General features: G+C 33.2%; 1 protein-coding gene and 1 long non-coding RNA gene across 12 annotated transcripts; one reads left to right on the top strand and one right to left on the bottom strand.

The window, feature by feature from the left end:
* Positions 1-75: 75 nt before the first annotated feature.
* On the bottom strand, positions 76-1934 carry LOC115960829. Its single transcript, XR_004085243.1, has 3 exons — positions 1678-1934; positions 1169-1210; positions 76-267 (listed from the first exon to the last, which is right to left on the bottom strand). It is a non-coding gene; the product is annotated as an uncharacterized LOC115960829 (long non-coding RNA).
* A 2167-nt stretch (positions 1935-4101) lies between these two features.
* Positions 4102-13754, top strand: LOC115960964 (probable serine/threonine-protein kinase Sps1). Of its 11 annotated transcripts, none has more exons than XR_004085265.1 (7): positions 4102-4353; positions 4876-4954; positions 5238-5386; positions 6543-7228; positions 8153-8271; positions 8396-8498; positions 13309-13751. XR_004085265.1 is itself a non-coding variant. In XM_031080003.1 (4 exons), the coding sequence occupies exons 2-4, from the start codon at positions 8212-8214 to the stop codon at positions 13644-13646; spliced, it is 501 nt and encodes a 166-aa protein (XP_030935863.1). In that variant the 5' UTR covers positions 5310-5386; positions 6543-8211; the 3' UTR covers positions 13647-13753. The 11 variants fall into 11 exon arrangements, 1 of the variants encoding a protein (XP_030935863.1); XR_004085267.1 differs by having other exon boundaries at positions 6543-6689; positions 13309-13750; XR_004085269.1 differs by having other exon boundaries at positions 4881-4954; positions 5310-5386; positions 6543-8271; positions 13309-13754.
* The last annotated feature ends 1909 nt before the right edge of the window (positions 13755-15663 follow it).

The following is a 15663-nucleotide window of genomic DNA, read 5'->3' as shown; positions in this document are numbered from 1 at the left end:
ATTGGTACATATCTATAACTATTGAAACATTGGTAATACATGAAGCATTTTAGCCACTATTGGTACATATTCTTCTTAAATTTTTTTTTTTTTTTGGGATAAATACATATTCGTCTTAAATATTGTGATCTTTACTACTGTCTTTTTTCCAAAGAACTAAATCCTAAAAGCCACTGTGGATGCTACTCAGTGATAGCCACCCGCATAATTAGTGTGCAATCATAGATCATCAACATCCAAGCTTTCAAGTGAACCTGAAATTAGAATCTGGAAAAAAAAAAAAGTGTCAAAGTTGGACCGTAAAGATCAAATAAGTGTCAAAGTGTCAAAGAAGACTCAAAATTATCATTTGAGTGAAAATAAAGGGTAATAAGCACTAATCAACAAATTTCATCATACAAATTTCATTGAATCCATGTGAAGAACCAATCAATTCAAAAGTTCTAGATTTAGGCTATTTCCAAAAAATTAAAGTTCTAGTTTTCAAGAACCAAGCTTTTTCCACGTGAAGAACCAGTATTCCTTCTTCCAAAATTAATACTCTTAAGTAATGAGAACTTTCTCCAGAAGCAACAGATTATAACCAACAAAACTCCAATTCCAGCAAACAAAATGGTTGTAATCAAAGAATAAAAATGTTATATGGTGACATGAGAGTAACTTAAACTATCTATTGATAATGTCTTGAGCCTCAATAAAATTGCATTTTCTTGTGGTGACATGAGACTAACAATAGAGAAGAACATGCTAAGGATGACTTGGCTTCCTGTACCTTAAAGCAGTTCAAGGGAGTGAGGCTTTGATTCACATGAGATAGGGAGCCATGAAGAAAAAATATGAACTATAATAATTTAGTTACTGTATCAATGGATTCCGTACATTATATAGGATGATAATTAAAAATAAATAAAAAATAGAGTAAATGGAGTTACCAAAACTGATAGCAGAAGCTACAGAACCTTATATCATTGCATGAATAATACTCTAATAATTTGATAATTAGACAACACACCATAAGAAGGGTAAAAAAAGGGCTCATGAGTCTATATTGAAGACACATGACCACTTCCATATAGAATCATTTGAATTCTATAGGATATACCGCCCAAGCAAACACATGGATATATTAAAATCAACAAAAATTTTAATTAAAGAAGTATAATAATACCTATCACCATCACTTTCAATCTTTGACTCCTTGTATCAGAAGCTACAAATTAATGGAATGGCATAGTAAACTTGGTATCAATATCAACAATATATTTAACAAAGAACAATATATTTAACCCGAGTCTAAGGTTGAAATGCAATTTTCAAGTCACCACATTGACAAAAATTGTAGAATAGTTCCCTCTAAATCTTTCACATGGAATGGTCCACACCATGGAGCCCAAAACTCAACAATACGTAAAGGGGTCCCAATTGTCAAAACTTATTTTGAACATTTATCAAACACCTTGCAGGCAGAGGATATAGCCCCAAAAAAACACAGCCCTTCATGACCAATCATTAAACAGTTTTGTAGTAGTGAAATTGCAAAACAATCAAAATCTAATATCAACCGCAGGTATGGAATAAAGAAACAAAAAAAAAAAGAAAGAGAAAGGAAGAAACTAATCCTCAGTAGACAATAGACAGAGAACAGAGGATAGAGAGAGAGTAAGATAGCTAATATACCTGGCCTCCATTGGGCTTTCAATGGTCATCCATGGACGGTTTGAAGGGATTGAGCTGGGTGGATCCATCATTTGTGATTGAAAGAACTGAAAATTTCAAGGCTGTAGGAGATCACGGCTTCAGATGTAAAAGAAAGTCTGGTTTCTTCTTGCCCAGGAGTGTCTTTTGGATTCAGATGGAAAAATGGCAAGAGTAATTTGTGGGATGATGAAATTCCTGGGTTTGAGATTTGTTCCATCCAAAAAGAAGAACCAAAAAAAAAAAAAAAAACGTTGGATTCGTTTGCTAACGTTAAAAGAAAAAGAAAAAACGTTGGATCCGTTTGCTAACGTTAAAAATCATGGCTGCTTCCTAAAGTTATTCATTTTTTTTATGTTTCTAAAAGAGTAAGTTAGTGGAATGATGATGTGGCAGCATCTTAAACCATTAATTTTAAATGAGAGGTGAGGATTTAAAGAAATTTACCTGGTAGAGTACCCTAGGAACTCTAGAAGATCTGAATCCTTAAATCTTTTATCTTCTTCTATAGTCATTAAATTTCATTTTAAATCTTCTGTCTTGTCTTACTAACATGTGAAAATTGAGCTAGAAATGAGCTAGATTTTCTAGCTAGATAAAATATGACTTTCTTTGAATGATAGCATGTGAATAGGTCTAAAGATCGATGAGTGTGGACTATGAGTTGTATACACATGATTGTAATTAACAATGGTTAAAATGACTATTCTGTTGAAGTAACAAATATAGAACTAATACAATTCGGTGGTTGCATGATATAAAATTGGTAGAAGTCCGCAGAGGATTAAATCTTCTATCTTCTTCTATAGTCGTTAAATTTCATAGTCTACACAAAACATGGTAATCAGAACATGGTGAATCAAAATGCCGAGCTCGTCCATTTCCGTGTTGAAGAACTCACCCAATACGCTAATAATTTTGCAAATTGTCTTGTCTTACTAACATGTGAAAATTGAGCTAGAAATGAGCTAGATAAAATATGACTTTCTTTGAATGATAGTATGTGAATAGGTCTAAAGATCTAGAAATGAGCTAGATAAAACATGACTTTCTTTGAATGATAGTATGTGAATAGGTCTAAAGATCGAGGAGTGTGGACTATGAGTTGTATACACATGATTGTAATTAACAAGGGTTAAAATGACTATTCTGTTCAAGTAACAAATATAGAACTAATACAATTCGGTGGTTGCACGATATAAAATTGGAAGGAGTCCGCAAAGGATTAAATCTTCTATCTTCTTCTATAGTCGTTAAATTTCATAGTCTACACAAAACATGGTAATCAGAACATGGTGAATCAAAATGCCGAGCTTGTCCATTTTCGTGTTGAAGAACTCACCCAATACACTAATAATTTTGCAATCAACTTGGTCAGAGTGGGGGCTTTGGAAGCACTTTTCGTGGGATGATTCCAGAGAATAACCCACATAACTGCCTGGGCACTATGTGGCTGTGAAGAGGTCACACTTTAAGAACATTGAAGACGTCCAACAATATAAGGTAGCAAAAAAGGAGCTACCTACGTTTTACCATTGGCTTTCATTTTCTTTGTTTTCTTCAAGTTTCACATTTATGTTTTTTTACTTGCTCTGTTTTGCTTTTAATGTCAGGCTGAAAAATTGTATTTGGGAATGCTTCGCCATCCAAACGTGGTCTTACTGATTGGATTTTCTGAAAGCCAGCACAATCTGTTTCTTGTTTATGAGCTTTTGGAGGGTGAAACTTTGAAAGCAGCCATTCCTAGTAAGTTTCATATATATATATATATATATATATATGGTTTTTTGTTATATGAATATAAATCATCTTTGTTGTTTATTGTTTCTATTTCCTTTGCACAGAAATTACTTAGACTATTAGTTATCTGAACGAATCCGTTCAATAATTTGCATTTGGACCTTGATGTCTTTATGCTAAAGATAATTGTGCACGTAAAACAAAGTAAGCTTTGCCCAGTGTTTAATTTCCAATCATCAATGTATTACTAAAAGTTGAGACGTAGCATTTAATGTTGCTACTCTCACATTGCCACATCAGCAACCATGTCATTTCTATCTTCTTTTCTAAATTTATCCTACAATTTTAAAATAATTTTTATCAATTTTAAATACAGATAATTATAAAATAATTTTCATCCCTATCTTCACCATAAAGCCCACTTCTTACAAATTTAATCAATATATTACTAAAAGCTGAGACGTAGCATTTAATGTTACTACTCTCACATTGAGCCACATCAGCAGCCATGTCATTTCTATCTTCTTTTCTAAATTTATCCTACAATTTTAAAATAATTTTTATCAATTTTAAATACAGATAATTATAAAATAATTTTCATCCCTATCTTCACCATAAAGCCCACTTCTTACAAATTTTTAATATCACATAAAGCCCAAACCCAAAGCCTTTTCAAACCCTATGCTTTCACGGTTGCAACTTTTTGTTTTTCCTTTCCTTTTGTTGCACACGGTTTTAATTTCCTGTCTCCCACGTTTTAGTTCTTTACCCTTCCCCACCTTCTCTGTTCTACGGTTTCACATTTAATCATCGCCAGCCTCTCTCCCTTCTAACGGCAACCTCTCTGTTTTACTTCCTTCCTATCTTCCTCTCCTTACAATATATAAATACTAATAGCAGCTAGACGATTCAGTTGAGGTATCTCTAAATCCAAGTTTCTTTTGTGCTCTATTCTTTTGCATGATTTTTTTTTCCCTTTTTATTGCGTCTTTCGTTCTGTGGTGTGGATGATTATTATGTTAAATTTAATTACTTTATAAATCATTTTTCTTAGTGTGTTGAATTTTTGATTGCTGGGTCTTATCTTGTGCGATTCCAACGACTTAGTGTGACTCTGATTTATTACTGTAGTGTTGTGGTGTTTGCTTCTACTGTTTGTTTTGTATGATTGTATAATATATTGATTGGGTTTTAGAATCAAAGAAAATTCTTTTCCTGGTGTTTGAATTTTCTGCATAATTGTGTTTATCATGGTCTTTGGTTTAGACATGGTTTGATATTCATGGTTTCAATTTTAAGAATGTGTGAATTTCTTTTATCAAATTAATGAAACTTAAGTCACTGTGCAAGCATTTTTAAGTTGTGCTATGATTGTGTGCATACTTCTAAAGATTGTAAAATCAATTAATATATTTAGGTGTATTTTATTTTTATTTTAAGTATAGGGATTTTGGAGTATTCATGCTTCTGAGGCTGCGCAAGTTGATGATGAAGATACAGCAATGATGAACATTATCAGGTTTGATGATTGGGTCACCATTAAAATCTTAAACTAGACAATGATGGTGAATCTCTTATCCACATCTCTCATTGTTTAGGTTTTTCTTATTCACTTTCAATTTTAAGTGGTGAATCCCTTATCCACATCTCTCATTGTTTAGGTTTTTCTTATTCACTTTCAATTTTAAGTGGTGAATCCCTTATCCACATCTCTCATTGTTTAGGTTTTTCTTATTCACTTTCAATTTTAAATAAATTTTTACTTAAAACTTTGAAGAAACATTCAATGCTTTTTACAACAGGAATCAACTATGCTGATATAACAAATTAGCTTTGGCATCATTGGCTCCATCTGACGAATCAGTACCTAGCAGCTCTAGAAAGAAGAAGTCCAAGTGATCACTGCCATGTTCATGCAATACAAAATACACCATTGTTTCTGCCAGAAAGGGTATGATCAATTTGAAAATATTACATGCTTTTAATACTGTTGGAATCATAGACAGTGATTCAGGCTTGAAATATGTTTATTAGAAATTCTATTTACATCATGTATAGAAAGTAATTTGTACAAGGAAAAGTTATAAAGTAAATGCATAATATATTCCTAAGGTAATTGCAAAGAACAAAGTCAGACATTGGGCGTGATATTAGGGGGCAATCTGTCATGCTTTATCTGTGGTAAATTAGCTCCTTGATTTAAGCATTGAGGCTGAGAATTTGGCTTCTGTTTTTTGCCATATTGGAATTGGGGCATGGGCTGCAAGTGTGCTTCATTACTTAATATAAATCTTTCTTCTTCTAATTTATATTTGATATTTGAATTGCCAATTATGTTGCTCCTTAAATGTTTTTGAAGTGACGTGGTTATACATTTTTTTTTAATCTTTTATAGGATTAAATTCATTTTGATCTTATTGATACCCTTCAGACTTCACTGTGAAGCTTAGAAAGATTAATGGGTTTGAGACTTTCTGTCAAATTTCTATACTCTCACTGTGACTTGAAATGTGTGAAGATCATTAGTAGGACAGAATAACTTACACAAAAAAACCATCAAGAGAGACGACCAATTATCCAAAAAAATTAACAATTTAAACTAAATTCCTCCCTTCCCTGCCTATTTTTTATGTGAATATTTATCTTTCAAGTGGTTTGTTCTTTAAAATGGAATTAAAAATTCAATGATTGAAGTGTGTTTAAGGGCCACTCTCACTTGATTATTTAGCAAAAAAGAATGTGGGTCTTACTTAACTTTATTCAATGTGAGTTTAATCTTTGTGCAATTAGGGTCAAGGACTTATCATCTGTGCAAAATGAACAATGTTGTATGTCGAATCGTTGAGATGAAAAAATATAGCATTTTTATTTTTATACAATATTGTCTAATAGTTGCTTCTTCTTTTCTCCGGCAATAGATTTAAACAATAATTCAACAAGTATGGGCACAACTAACTAAACGGAAACTAAGAGATTTTATTAATCATTCAATTTCTTATTGGGGTGTACTTCTCTGTTGTTGCCTTTGGAAGGAGAAGCAAACATTTTTTTTTTATTGATCATATTTTATTAGAGAAGATGTCTAATAGAATGTTGTCTTTATGTAGTGCTTTTGGAAGGAGAGAAATGCTAAGAAACAAAGTCTGCAACAACATTGAAACAGATGAAAAATTTTCCTATTCTCAAGTAAATCATGGTCCTCACGAAAGCTTCAAAGTCTAAGAAAGGCAAATGGATTGGTGTTTCATTTTAGTGTAAGAATTTGAAAAAGTTCCAATATGTTCATGGGCTGTCAAAGTTGAAAAGTGCATAGGAAGACTACTGCTATATTGTTATCTTTGAGGGTTCTCCCTATCAAAGTCATGAGAGAATTTGTAGAACAAGCTTCTTTATTTTTTATTCTATATATATATATATATATATATATATATATATTTATTTTGGACTTTAGGTTTCATGTAAGGTATTTATTTTGTCTCATAGATGTTTGTTGTACTCTGCTTGGCATATTTTTAAATTGGTACAAACTGTTGAAACATAAACTATTAGGACCTATAATACTTTTCAAAGTTGCTGTGTCAAGGCCTTAGGCCTTCACTTGGTATCAATTTGGTGGGCAGCAGGTGTTTGTTGAAAGTTGAGTATTGGCACTTGGCAGCTAAGTGGTTTGTAATGTTGTAAGTGGAACCTAAGTTTAATCAAGCACCATGGTCTTCTCTTTTGGTTCTTTGGGCGTCTCTTCAAGTCTTAATTCTTTGCTGACACGCTCTTGCACTTTTGTTCCTAAGAGTTGGTTTGTCTCTGCCTCTCTTTCTATATTGCATTCTGTAGGAATTTTGTTTCATTTTTGATTTCTCTGTCTCCATCTAAATGATTTTTAGTTTTGATATTTGGCTCAAATAGTTATGATTGGTAGGAATAATTGTATTTGGTGAGTGATTAGTTTGTCAAATCTTATTGTCAAATTAGAGGCATTTATATTTTATGGTGATGACCTTATTATTTGAATTTGAGTTTTGATTCCAAGAGTCATGTGGATAAAACAAAGTATTTGAAGTAGTTGAGGTCTCAAAGGATATGCATGATTCTAAAGAGAATTTACCATCTATCAATTTCAATGTCAAAATTCTAAACTGCAAGTATAGGTGCATAATCCAAACTCCGTATGAGTAACAATGATTGTAGTTTGTGAACCAAATATGCTGTGAGAGATTGTAATAGAACTTGAAATTTCACTTTTAACTTTTAATTACAATTGCATTTTTGGTCCATTTTATTGGTTTTTTTTTTTTAACTATTTCTGTTAATAATATTATACTCAATCCATCTTTATTTAATCATCCTACTGTTTGAGACTTCCTGTTATAGAAAACACACAAATTTGAAATTCATACTTAAATTTAAGACCCTTGATAGGAAAAAATTATATTGGTTTAATTAATCATTAGCTTTTAGCTTTATTATTTGAGTTCTTAAAAGAGAAATAGTATTTTTCACTACAGTAAATAGTTTTTTTTCCCTGTGCATTGCCCGGGTCTGCGTCTAGTAAAGATAATTGTGCATGTAAAACGAAGTAAGCTTTGCCCACTGTTTAATTTCCCAACTGTTTTTGCGGCGAGATCAGTTTTTCTTGTGTTGGTACATAGTGTAAAGAATATAGAACTCGGATAAATTATAGTTTTGATTTGGAATGGATTTGACTTACGAGAATTTACAGGATTGACTTGGCTGGAGACCATAGAGATATTAAAAGGTCTGGCTTCAGGTTTGGCTTATATGCATCATTTTCCCATCATCCATGGCGACCTTAAGCCTGAAAATGTTGTCTTAACTGCGGTTAGTGAGGAAGTGAACCTTGAAAATGCTATATATCTGTTTGAATAAAATATTAATAATATTTTTTCTTAAGTTAGGTTTTTATTTTATTTTTTATGCTGAATTAAATTTTCTATTCATGCAGGAGGGAGTTCCAAAAATAATAGATTTTGGTTGTGCTAATGAGGGCAATGGTGCATGTCGACGCATGTCTATAGGTTACCTGCCTTTTGAATCTCTGAGCTGTGGTAATTTATCAATCTCCAGTACTTCTTTGCCAGCAAACATATGTTGACTGTTTCAGTTTTTCTAAAACCCAATCCCCTTGTTATTTTGGCTTACATAATGTTTCCTAAGATGTCAATATGTTATTTTTCTGCTTCTTCATTTTTTGCCCTCCAAAAGTTGCAAATAATTTTGTCTTTGTTTGCATATGCCCTATGGGCCTGCTTGCCCAAGAGTTTTGGTTAGCATTGTTTCGCATTGAGTTATGAGTTGTTGCCATTGTGAAGAGAACCCCCACACATTTCATGGTTACAAGAATAATATTCCAACTTATCCTATTTTAGGCTTTGGGAATGTCTACTTCTATAGCAGCCCAACCCTTCATACCAGATTTCTTCTTCCATGTGTAGTTTAGGTGTTCATTGGCCAGAAGGAAAATTTGTCAGTTATGGCTCTATCTTGAACAAAGGCATTTTGGTACTGCAAAATGATTTCTGCATGATCGGCTTGAGTCAATTAACAAGCACTTTCATGGCTAACTTATAAGCTACATTGCGCATGCCAATTGGACGAAAGTCTTAGAGGTTTCTTGGCAACTCCCTTTTGGCTATCAAGACAATGTGAGTGTTGTTTAGCTGTTTCAGAAGGAACCCTGTGTATAAGAGGATAGAGTTGATGAGATTAGAGAGTTACTCGGCATTTCTCATGTTTGTTTGTAAAAGATAGCCGGAGTTCCATCTGGTCTAGGGACATTGAGAGGTGACATTTGTTAAATGACCGACAGTACTTCCACAGTGAATCTTTTTGACAGCAATCCTGTTGTAAATTTTGTAAGTGCTGGCAATGAAAGCTTTATCAATTTTTGTTCTAGCTATTGTATTGCCCATTCCTCTAGAGTGGTGTATATATCACTATCAATGAAGTCAATCAGTAGAAAAGACTGGATTTGGGCTATGTCTTCTATCCGCCCGTCTTGTGGATCTCTTAAAAGTTTAGATTCTATTGTTACTTCTTCTCATCTGACCTAAATTATGAAAATACTATGTATTCTGTTTTCCTTTGATAATCTAGTCAGCTCTGCCTTTTTGCTCATATTGCTTCTCTGTTTATTAGTTTTTCTAGCTGTTGCTCAGTTCTGCCTTCCTTTTGACTTCCACCAAGCTTGTCAAAATTTGTATGCAATTTTTGAAGTTTGCATGAAGTTTTTTTGATTTCCTATTAAGGATTGCCAAAGACAATCTTGTTCTAGTGCTTTAAGTGCCTTGACAGCCTTTTGAGTGTTGTTACCAGCTTGTTGCCCAGTGAGCCTTGTACTTCGTTTGCCCATTCTCATTTTATGACCTCGCTGTTCTAAAATCTGTAAGGTCTTGTCACAAAGGGGGTCTTTTATATGTATTTAATATCAAAAGGTTCATGATCCGAGACAACAATTGGCATGGTCAAGGCTGCGGTATGAGGGAAACTTGCTAACACCATTCTGAATTAACGAAGACTGTCTATATGTTCCATGATTCTTGTTCCCCCTGCCCCTTGTTAGCCCATGTAAAGTGTCCCCCTCCTGATTTGATAGGAATCATCCCTGTTTGATCCAGTAGATTGTGGAGTTCTCTTGTTTCTTTCAACTCTATAACCTTAATAGAAAGTTTATTTTCCGCTGCTAATATCTAGTTAAAATCTCCTGCCCATAACCATTTCCCCTGTATTCTTCTACTGCATTCACTTAATTTCTCCTAAACTTGATTGGCATTGATAATAGCTTAATTTTGCATTTTTATATCATTATTAGAAAGTATTATCATACTTATTTTGAAGTAATTCATGCATTTCATATTTGGTTTTGGAATAATGTTGAATAATCAATTTTGTGCTTAATTGAATCTTATTGCGTGAATTTGTCTTTTGTAGGAGAATGGAATTAAACAAGTGGATTTGTGCAAAGAAGAAAACTAATGGATTTTACTTTTACAAGGGCCATGATAAAGTTAAAGAAAATCAACTTAATTAAATTTAAGTCCAATTGAAGCAAGGAATCAAAGGAAATTTGCACCAAATCCAAGTCCAATTTGGATTAGGATTCCAAACTGCACATCAGTTAGTATTTTCGGCATAACTTTCGGCTCAGAAGTCCAATTGAGATGATTCAAGTTGGGCTAGAACGTTAACTTAAAGGGCTACAACTTTGTAGTTTGCCAAAAATACTAACTGATGTGTAGTCTGGAATCCTAATCCAAATTGGACTTGAATTTGGTGCAAATTTCCTTTGATTCCTTGCTCCAATTGGACTTAAATTTAATTGAGTTGGTCTTCTTTAACTTCATCATGACCCTTGTAAAAGTAAAGTCCATTAGTTTTCTTCTTTGCACAAATCCACTTGTTTAATTCCATTCTCTTACAAAAGACAAATTCACGCAATAAGATTTAATTAAGTACAAAACTGATTATTCGACATTATTCCAAAACCAAATATGAAATGCATGAATTACCTCAAAATAAGTATGATAATGCTTTCTAATAATGATATAAATATGTAAAATTAAGCTATTACCAATACACATCAGTAGACATCAAAATTTTATGATGTATTCACAACCATCCAATTGTTCATGATAAAATATTTGGGATCAAATTAATCTCCAAATGATGACGTGGACGATCAGCGAATGAAATCAAGCCACGTGAAAACATCAAATGAAGAAAGCCATATGGCAACGTCAAAAGAAAAGACCTATATGGAAAGTTCTAATTAAATAAAATACCAAATTAAATTCATAATTCAACTCTCAATAAATGCTAAGAGAAAATTCCAAATTAAAGACTATAGAGTTACCTATAAATAGAGGCTCCTCATATGAGGAAGGGGAGAACACTAAAAGAGAAAACACTACCGACACTCTGCCAAAATAGAGAGTCATCTCTAAAGTTCACAAGAATTCCATTGTTCATCAAGGCCTATTCCTACTTCTTCAAATCAAAGTTGGGATTTTCCTTTAACCTAGTTCGAGATCAAGTCAATAGCCCTCACATCAAATCAAGCATGTTCAACTATTCATTCAACTTGGAGACATCAAAACACGATTCAAGATCAAACTTCATAACCCCTTCGGATCGTAATGTTTCTTGGAGATCAAATCAGAGGAATTTATTGTACTCTTTCATTGTAAAGATTCATACAGAGGATTTGATTATTTGTTACACTATTTCGTGATCATGTGATTTATCTTTTACGAAAATTGTGTGTATAGGCACATATTCTGTATGAGCTTGTTTTAAGCTGGAAAGTCCATTCTAAGATCTTAAATAGATATTTGAGTAATATTTGGCATAATCCTTGGTTTGTGCTTGAATCAAAGTTGTCAGTTTTTAAACCCCTTAAAACAATTAATTTAACCTAGTTAATTAGCCAAGTTGTTACTTAGTCCAAATTCCAAGTCTAGGTTATCACAATCAAACAATTATATCATGCATAGCAGCGGAAAATAAATAAGACAATGATATGATCACCCAGGAAAACCAAACCGGTAAAAAACCTGGGAAGGATTTAACCTAGCTATCCTCAAGGTAAAAAGCAAATCCACTAGAAAGAATCGAAGTTCATACAAAAGGACTTACAAGCACCCCCGCTTGACTTCCTAATGCTACCAACCAGTAGAACTTATTGACACGACCACGCGCAAACTCCGAATCCACGGACTCCTTCTTTCTTTGGACTTTGCAAAACACAAACACCCCCGTTTGTGACTTTGAGATCCCACTCAAAGGTTTAGCAACACAAACACTCCTGTTTGTGACTCCAAGACCACCCTTGAAGGTTTAGATCATCAACACCTTTGATGACAAGAGAAGGAAGCAACTTCTACAATACCGGATCTTGAGATTCTTCAAAGAATAGCACCGGTAGAAGACATAAGAGAGCTTTTTAGGAACAAAACCCTAAATACAAAAGAGGCACACTCTTTTCTCTCTGAAAAGCCACACAAAAACGTGCTTAGGGTTTCCTTTATATACTGGGAGAAGTAGATTAGAAACCCTAATCCTAAATGGGCTTGAACTTCTGTTTGGGCTTAATTAAAATTCTGCAGATACGACTTTCGATCGGTCAAGCCTGTCTTTCGATCGATCGAACCAGACAGATTATGAAATCTTCTTCCTACAGCTTGTATGTTCTTGAATCTTGACTTGAATCACCTTGAGCATTGTCTAATAAAACCTATAGACTCTAAGATCTATATCTAGACAAGTTTGTGTTCACGATTTGCCAATTGTTCTAAACATTTAGAACCTAACAAAAGTTAATTGTTGTTTAGTTAATGCTTATGATACTCATTTCATCTCTTCTTCACAAAGACAAGACCTTGAAAATAATGAAGCATCTAGAGATGACCAACACATGGCTGCCTGTCTTGTATTAAAGTTGTGCAACCAGGTTGCCTAACAAGAGCACTTGCGCTAAGATATTAGCCATGGTAGGAAGTCTACAAATTATTACACATGATTAAATAATTAGGCACGTGTGCTACAGCTAGTTGGTAGGGCTTGTAATTAGTTACTTCCTAACTAGCATATTAAATGATTTGCCTTTTTTTGTTTGTTTGTTATGGTAGAGCTTATTGAGTTATTTGTTAAGAATGTGCATCTTAAGATTGCTTTTGAGAATTTTAATTTACGGATAGAGTTATTATGTCAAAGCTGTGTGTAATATACTCTAATAGATGATCCTAAATTCTTATTTTGTATCTACTTGCCATATTTATGCTTTTCCTTGCCCTTTTTTTCTTTTTTCTTTTATGTATTCGATAAATTTTTTAAATGAATTTCTATAATTGGTCTTGACAGGGATATCAATGCCATATAATGACATCTATGCCCTTGGAGTGATTACAATACAGTTAATCACAAAGAGGGCTAATTTCATTGGACCAGATTACAAACATGTGAGTACAATAGCGGAGGAGGAGTTCAAAGAAAGTGGACATGTACTTCATCAGACTTTGATAACTAGCGGTTGCAATCAGCTTGAAGCAAAGAAAATCACCAAGCTAGCCCTAAGTTTGACGGCAATAGGAAGCCACCATCCAACAGCTGAAGAGGTGCTCAACAAATTATGTTTCTTGAGAGAGAAGAGAGTTACAAAATGGATTAGAAAAACTGTTGAATTCATTAGACGTTGGTGAAACTTAGGTGTAGATTCATTACAACTTTATTTGTAAGTTTTTGAGTTTGACTAGAGCTGTTATAATGTTAGGTGTTATGTAATTTTCGTTTAGAAATGAATAAATGTATTATGACAATTACTCAAAAATAATTCTTTTTTTTTCTACAATGTTGTGACTCTGAGGATTGAATACTAGTTACCAAAGTAAATCAAAAGCGAATGGATTAATGGTTTATGACATATACAGCCACCAAGTTCAAAAGTGACATTGCTGTGAAATTCTTAGTTCCTAATAAAAACTTACACACACAGTCCTTATGTTCTCTCTTATACTTACTCTCAAAGTGTAATACCCTGTTCCAAAATAAACAAATAAATGTTCCAAAATAAACAAATAAATAAAAAGGAGATTTACTTTTAGGGGTAACTTAGTAATTTCTGGTATTGAAGTTAGTAATATTTATACCCTAATTGTATCATGTAAACCCTAGCCACCCTAAGGATTTTGCTTTTCATGCCTAAGATTTCTAAGTGGAGTTGACGTCCACCACCCTCCCCCTCCTTCCCCTCGCCCTTTCTCCTTTCTAAGAAGCCAACCCGTATGCATCTAGTTAGAAAAAATTTTATCACTAAAAGAACAACACTTTATCCCATGATTCTTATTGAGGGCAGTGTAACTAGATGCTTGTGGGCCATTATGGGCATTACTGATTTGTCCTGTAAGGTTCCTTATTGATGGATAAAAGATGAAGCCAATACCAATTATATGAAGATTTCCAAGGACCTAGTCTTTTCGCGTGTAAAGCATCTTTGCCTTGTTGTCACTGTGGTGTTGGATGGCATTGAGATTTGAGGTCCAAGGATCTAAGTGACAAACTTGTTTGGAATAAATTCTTTTTTTAGTTTGCTAAAAGGGTTTGCATTTGATTGGTCCTGGAAAACTGCAAGGATTTTGAATTAACTTGGAATTGAGGTGGGATCTAAGGATTTTAGAAGAAGTGTTAGGGAGAAGTTCTTTTTGGCATGGCTTTTGGAGATAAGTAACCTTATCCTAATTGATTTTATCTTTGCGTATTTTAACTACTGAAAATTGTTTATAGTTGTTACAATTTATTTCTATTATATTACTGATTTCAAGTAAAGAATTAGCACAAATATATCTGATTACTGAATATATGATGTATTTTATTTAATTTTTTTTAGCTATACTAATTCAAAGTAAAGAATAAAGAATTTCCACCAATAAATATTAGCATTGATTATAAGATTTATTTTATTTTATTGTTTTTTTTTTAGCTATATTGATTTAAAGTAAAGAATTATAGAAATATCACAAATAAATTTGAATATTGAATATACGATTATATATATATATATATATATATTTGAATAAGACATATTTTGTTAGAAACTATGATTTCATATATATAATTATGAACAATTTGACTATAAATTTATTCTGATACCCAACCAATAGGGGTTATTCATTCGTATTCTGATACCCAGCCAATGGAGGTTATTCATTGGTACTTTGATACCCAAACCAATGGGGGTTATTCATTGGTATTCTAATACCCAACCAATGGGGGTTATTCATTGGTATTTTGATACCCAAACCAATGGGGGTTATTCATTGGTAGTCTGATACCCAGCCAATGAGGGTTATTCATTGGTACACGCCCCAAACCCAACTATAAAGACAGGTATGTGACAACCGCCACACGCACACTTATAAAGTAAGCACCCTATAAGTATGCAAGGCCTTCTTAGCATCTAAAATTTATCCTCAAAAATTAAATCAAATAAATCCAAAATTCCTCAATAATTTCATTATGAATAGATCTCCAATAATTTAAAAGGAACAAAATTCAAACCTCATGTACATAATGCCAATTGGCCAATAAATATAAAACTATTAGAAGACCATCCAATCCCAAAATCACTAAGCTTCTTTCCTGCTCACAACACAACATCAAAACTCCCAAAACTTGCTATTTTTCACAATCTGAAACTGGAGGGGAAAAAAGGGGGGTGAG

Source organism: Quercus lobata, chromosome 9 (assembly GCF_001633185.2).
Source record: "Quercus lobata isolate SW786 chromosome 9, ValleyOak3.0 Primary Assembly, whole genome shotgun sequence".
Classification (NCBI taxonomy): Eukaryota; Viridiplantae; Streptophyta; class Magnoliopsida; order Fagales; family Fagaceae; genus Quercus; species Quercus lobata.
This window is presented reverse-complemented; position numbering and strand designations above follow the sequence as displayed.

Excerpts from the sequence above, each read along its gene's own strand:
- LOC115960964 (XM_031080003.1), top strand. The coding sequence starts at position 8,212 with ATGCATCATTTTCCCATCATCCATGGCGACCTTAAGCCTGAAAATGTT. Across the intron at positions 8,272-8,395 it reads AAAATGTTGTCTTAACTGCG|GAGGGAGTTCCAAAAATAAT; the intron begins GTTAGTGAGGAA and ends CTATTCATGCAG. Across the intron at positions 8,499-13,308 it reads TTTTGAATCTCTGAGCTGTG|GGATATCAATGCCATATAAT; the intron begins GTAATTTATCAA and ends TGGTCTTGACAG.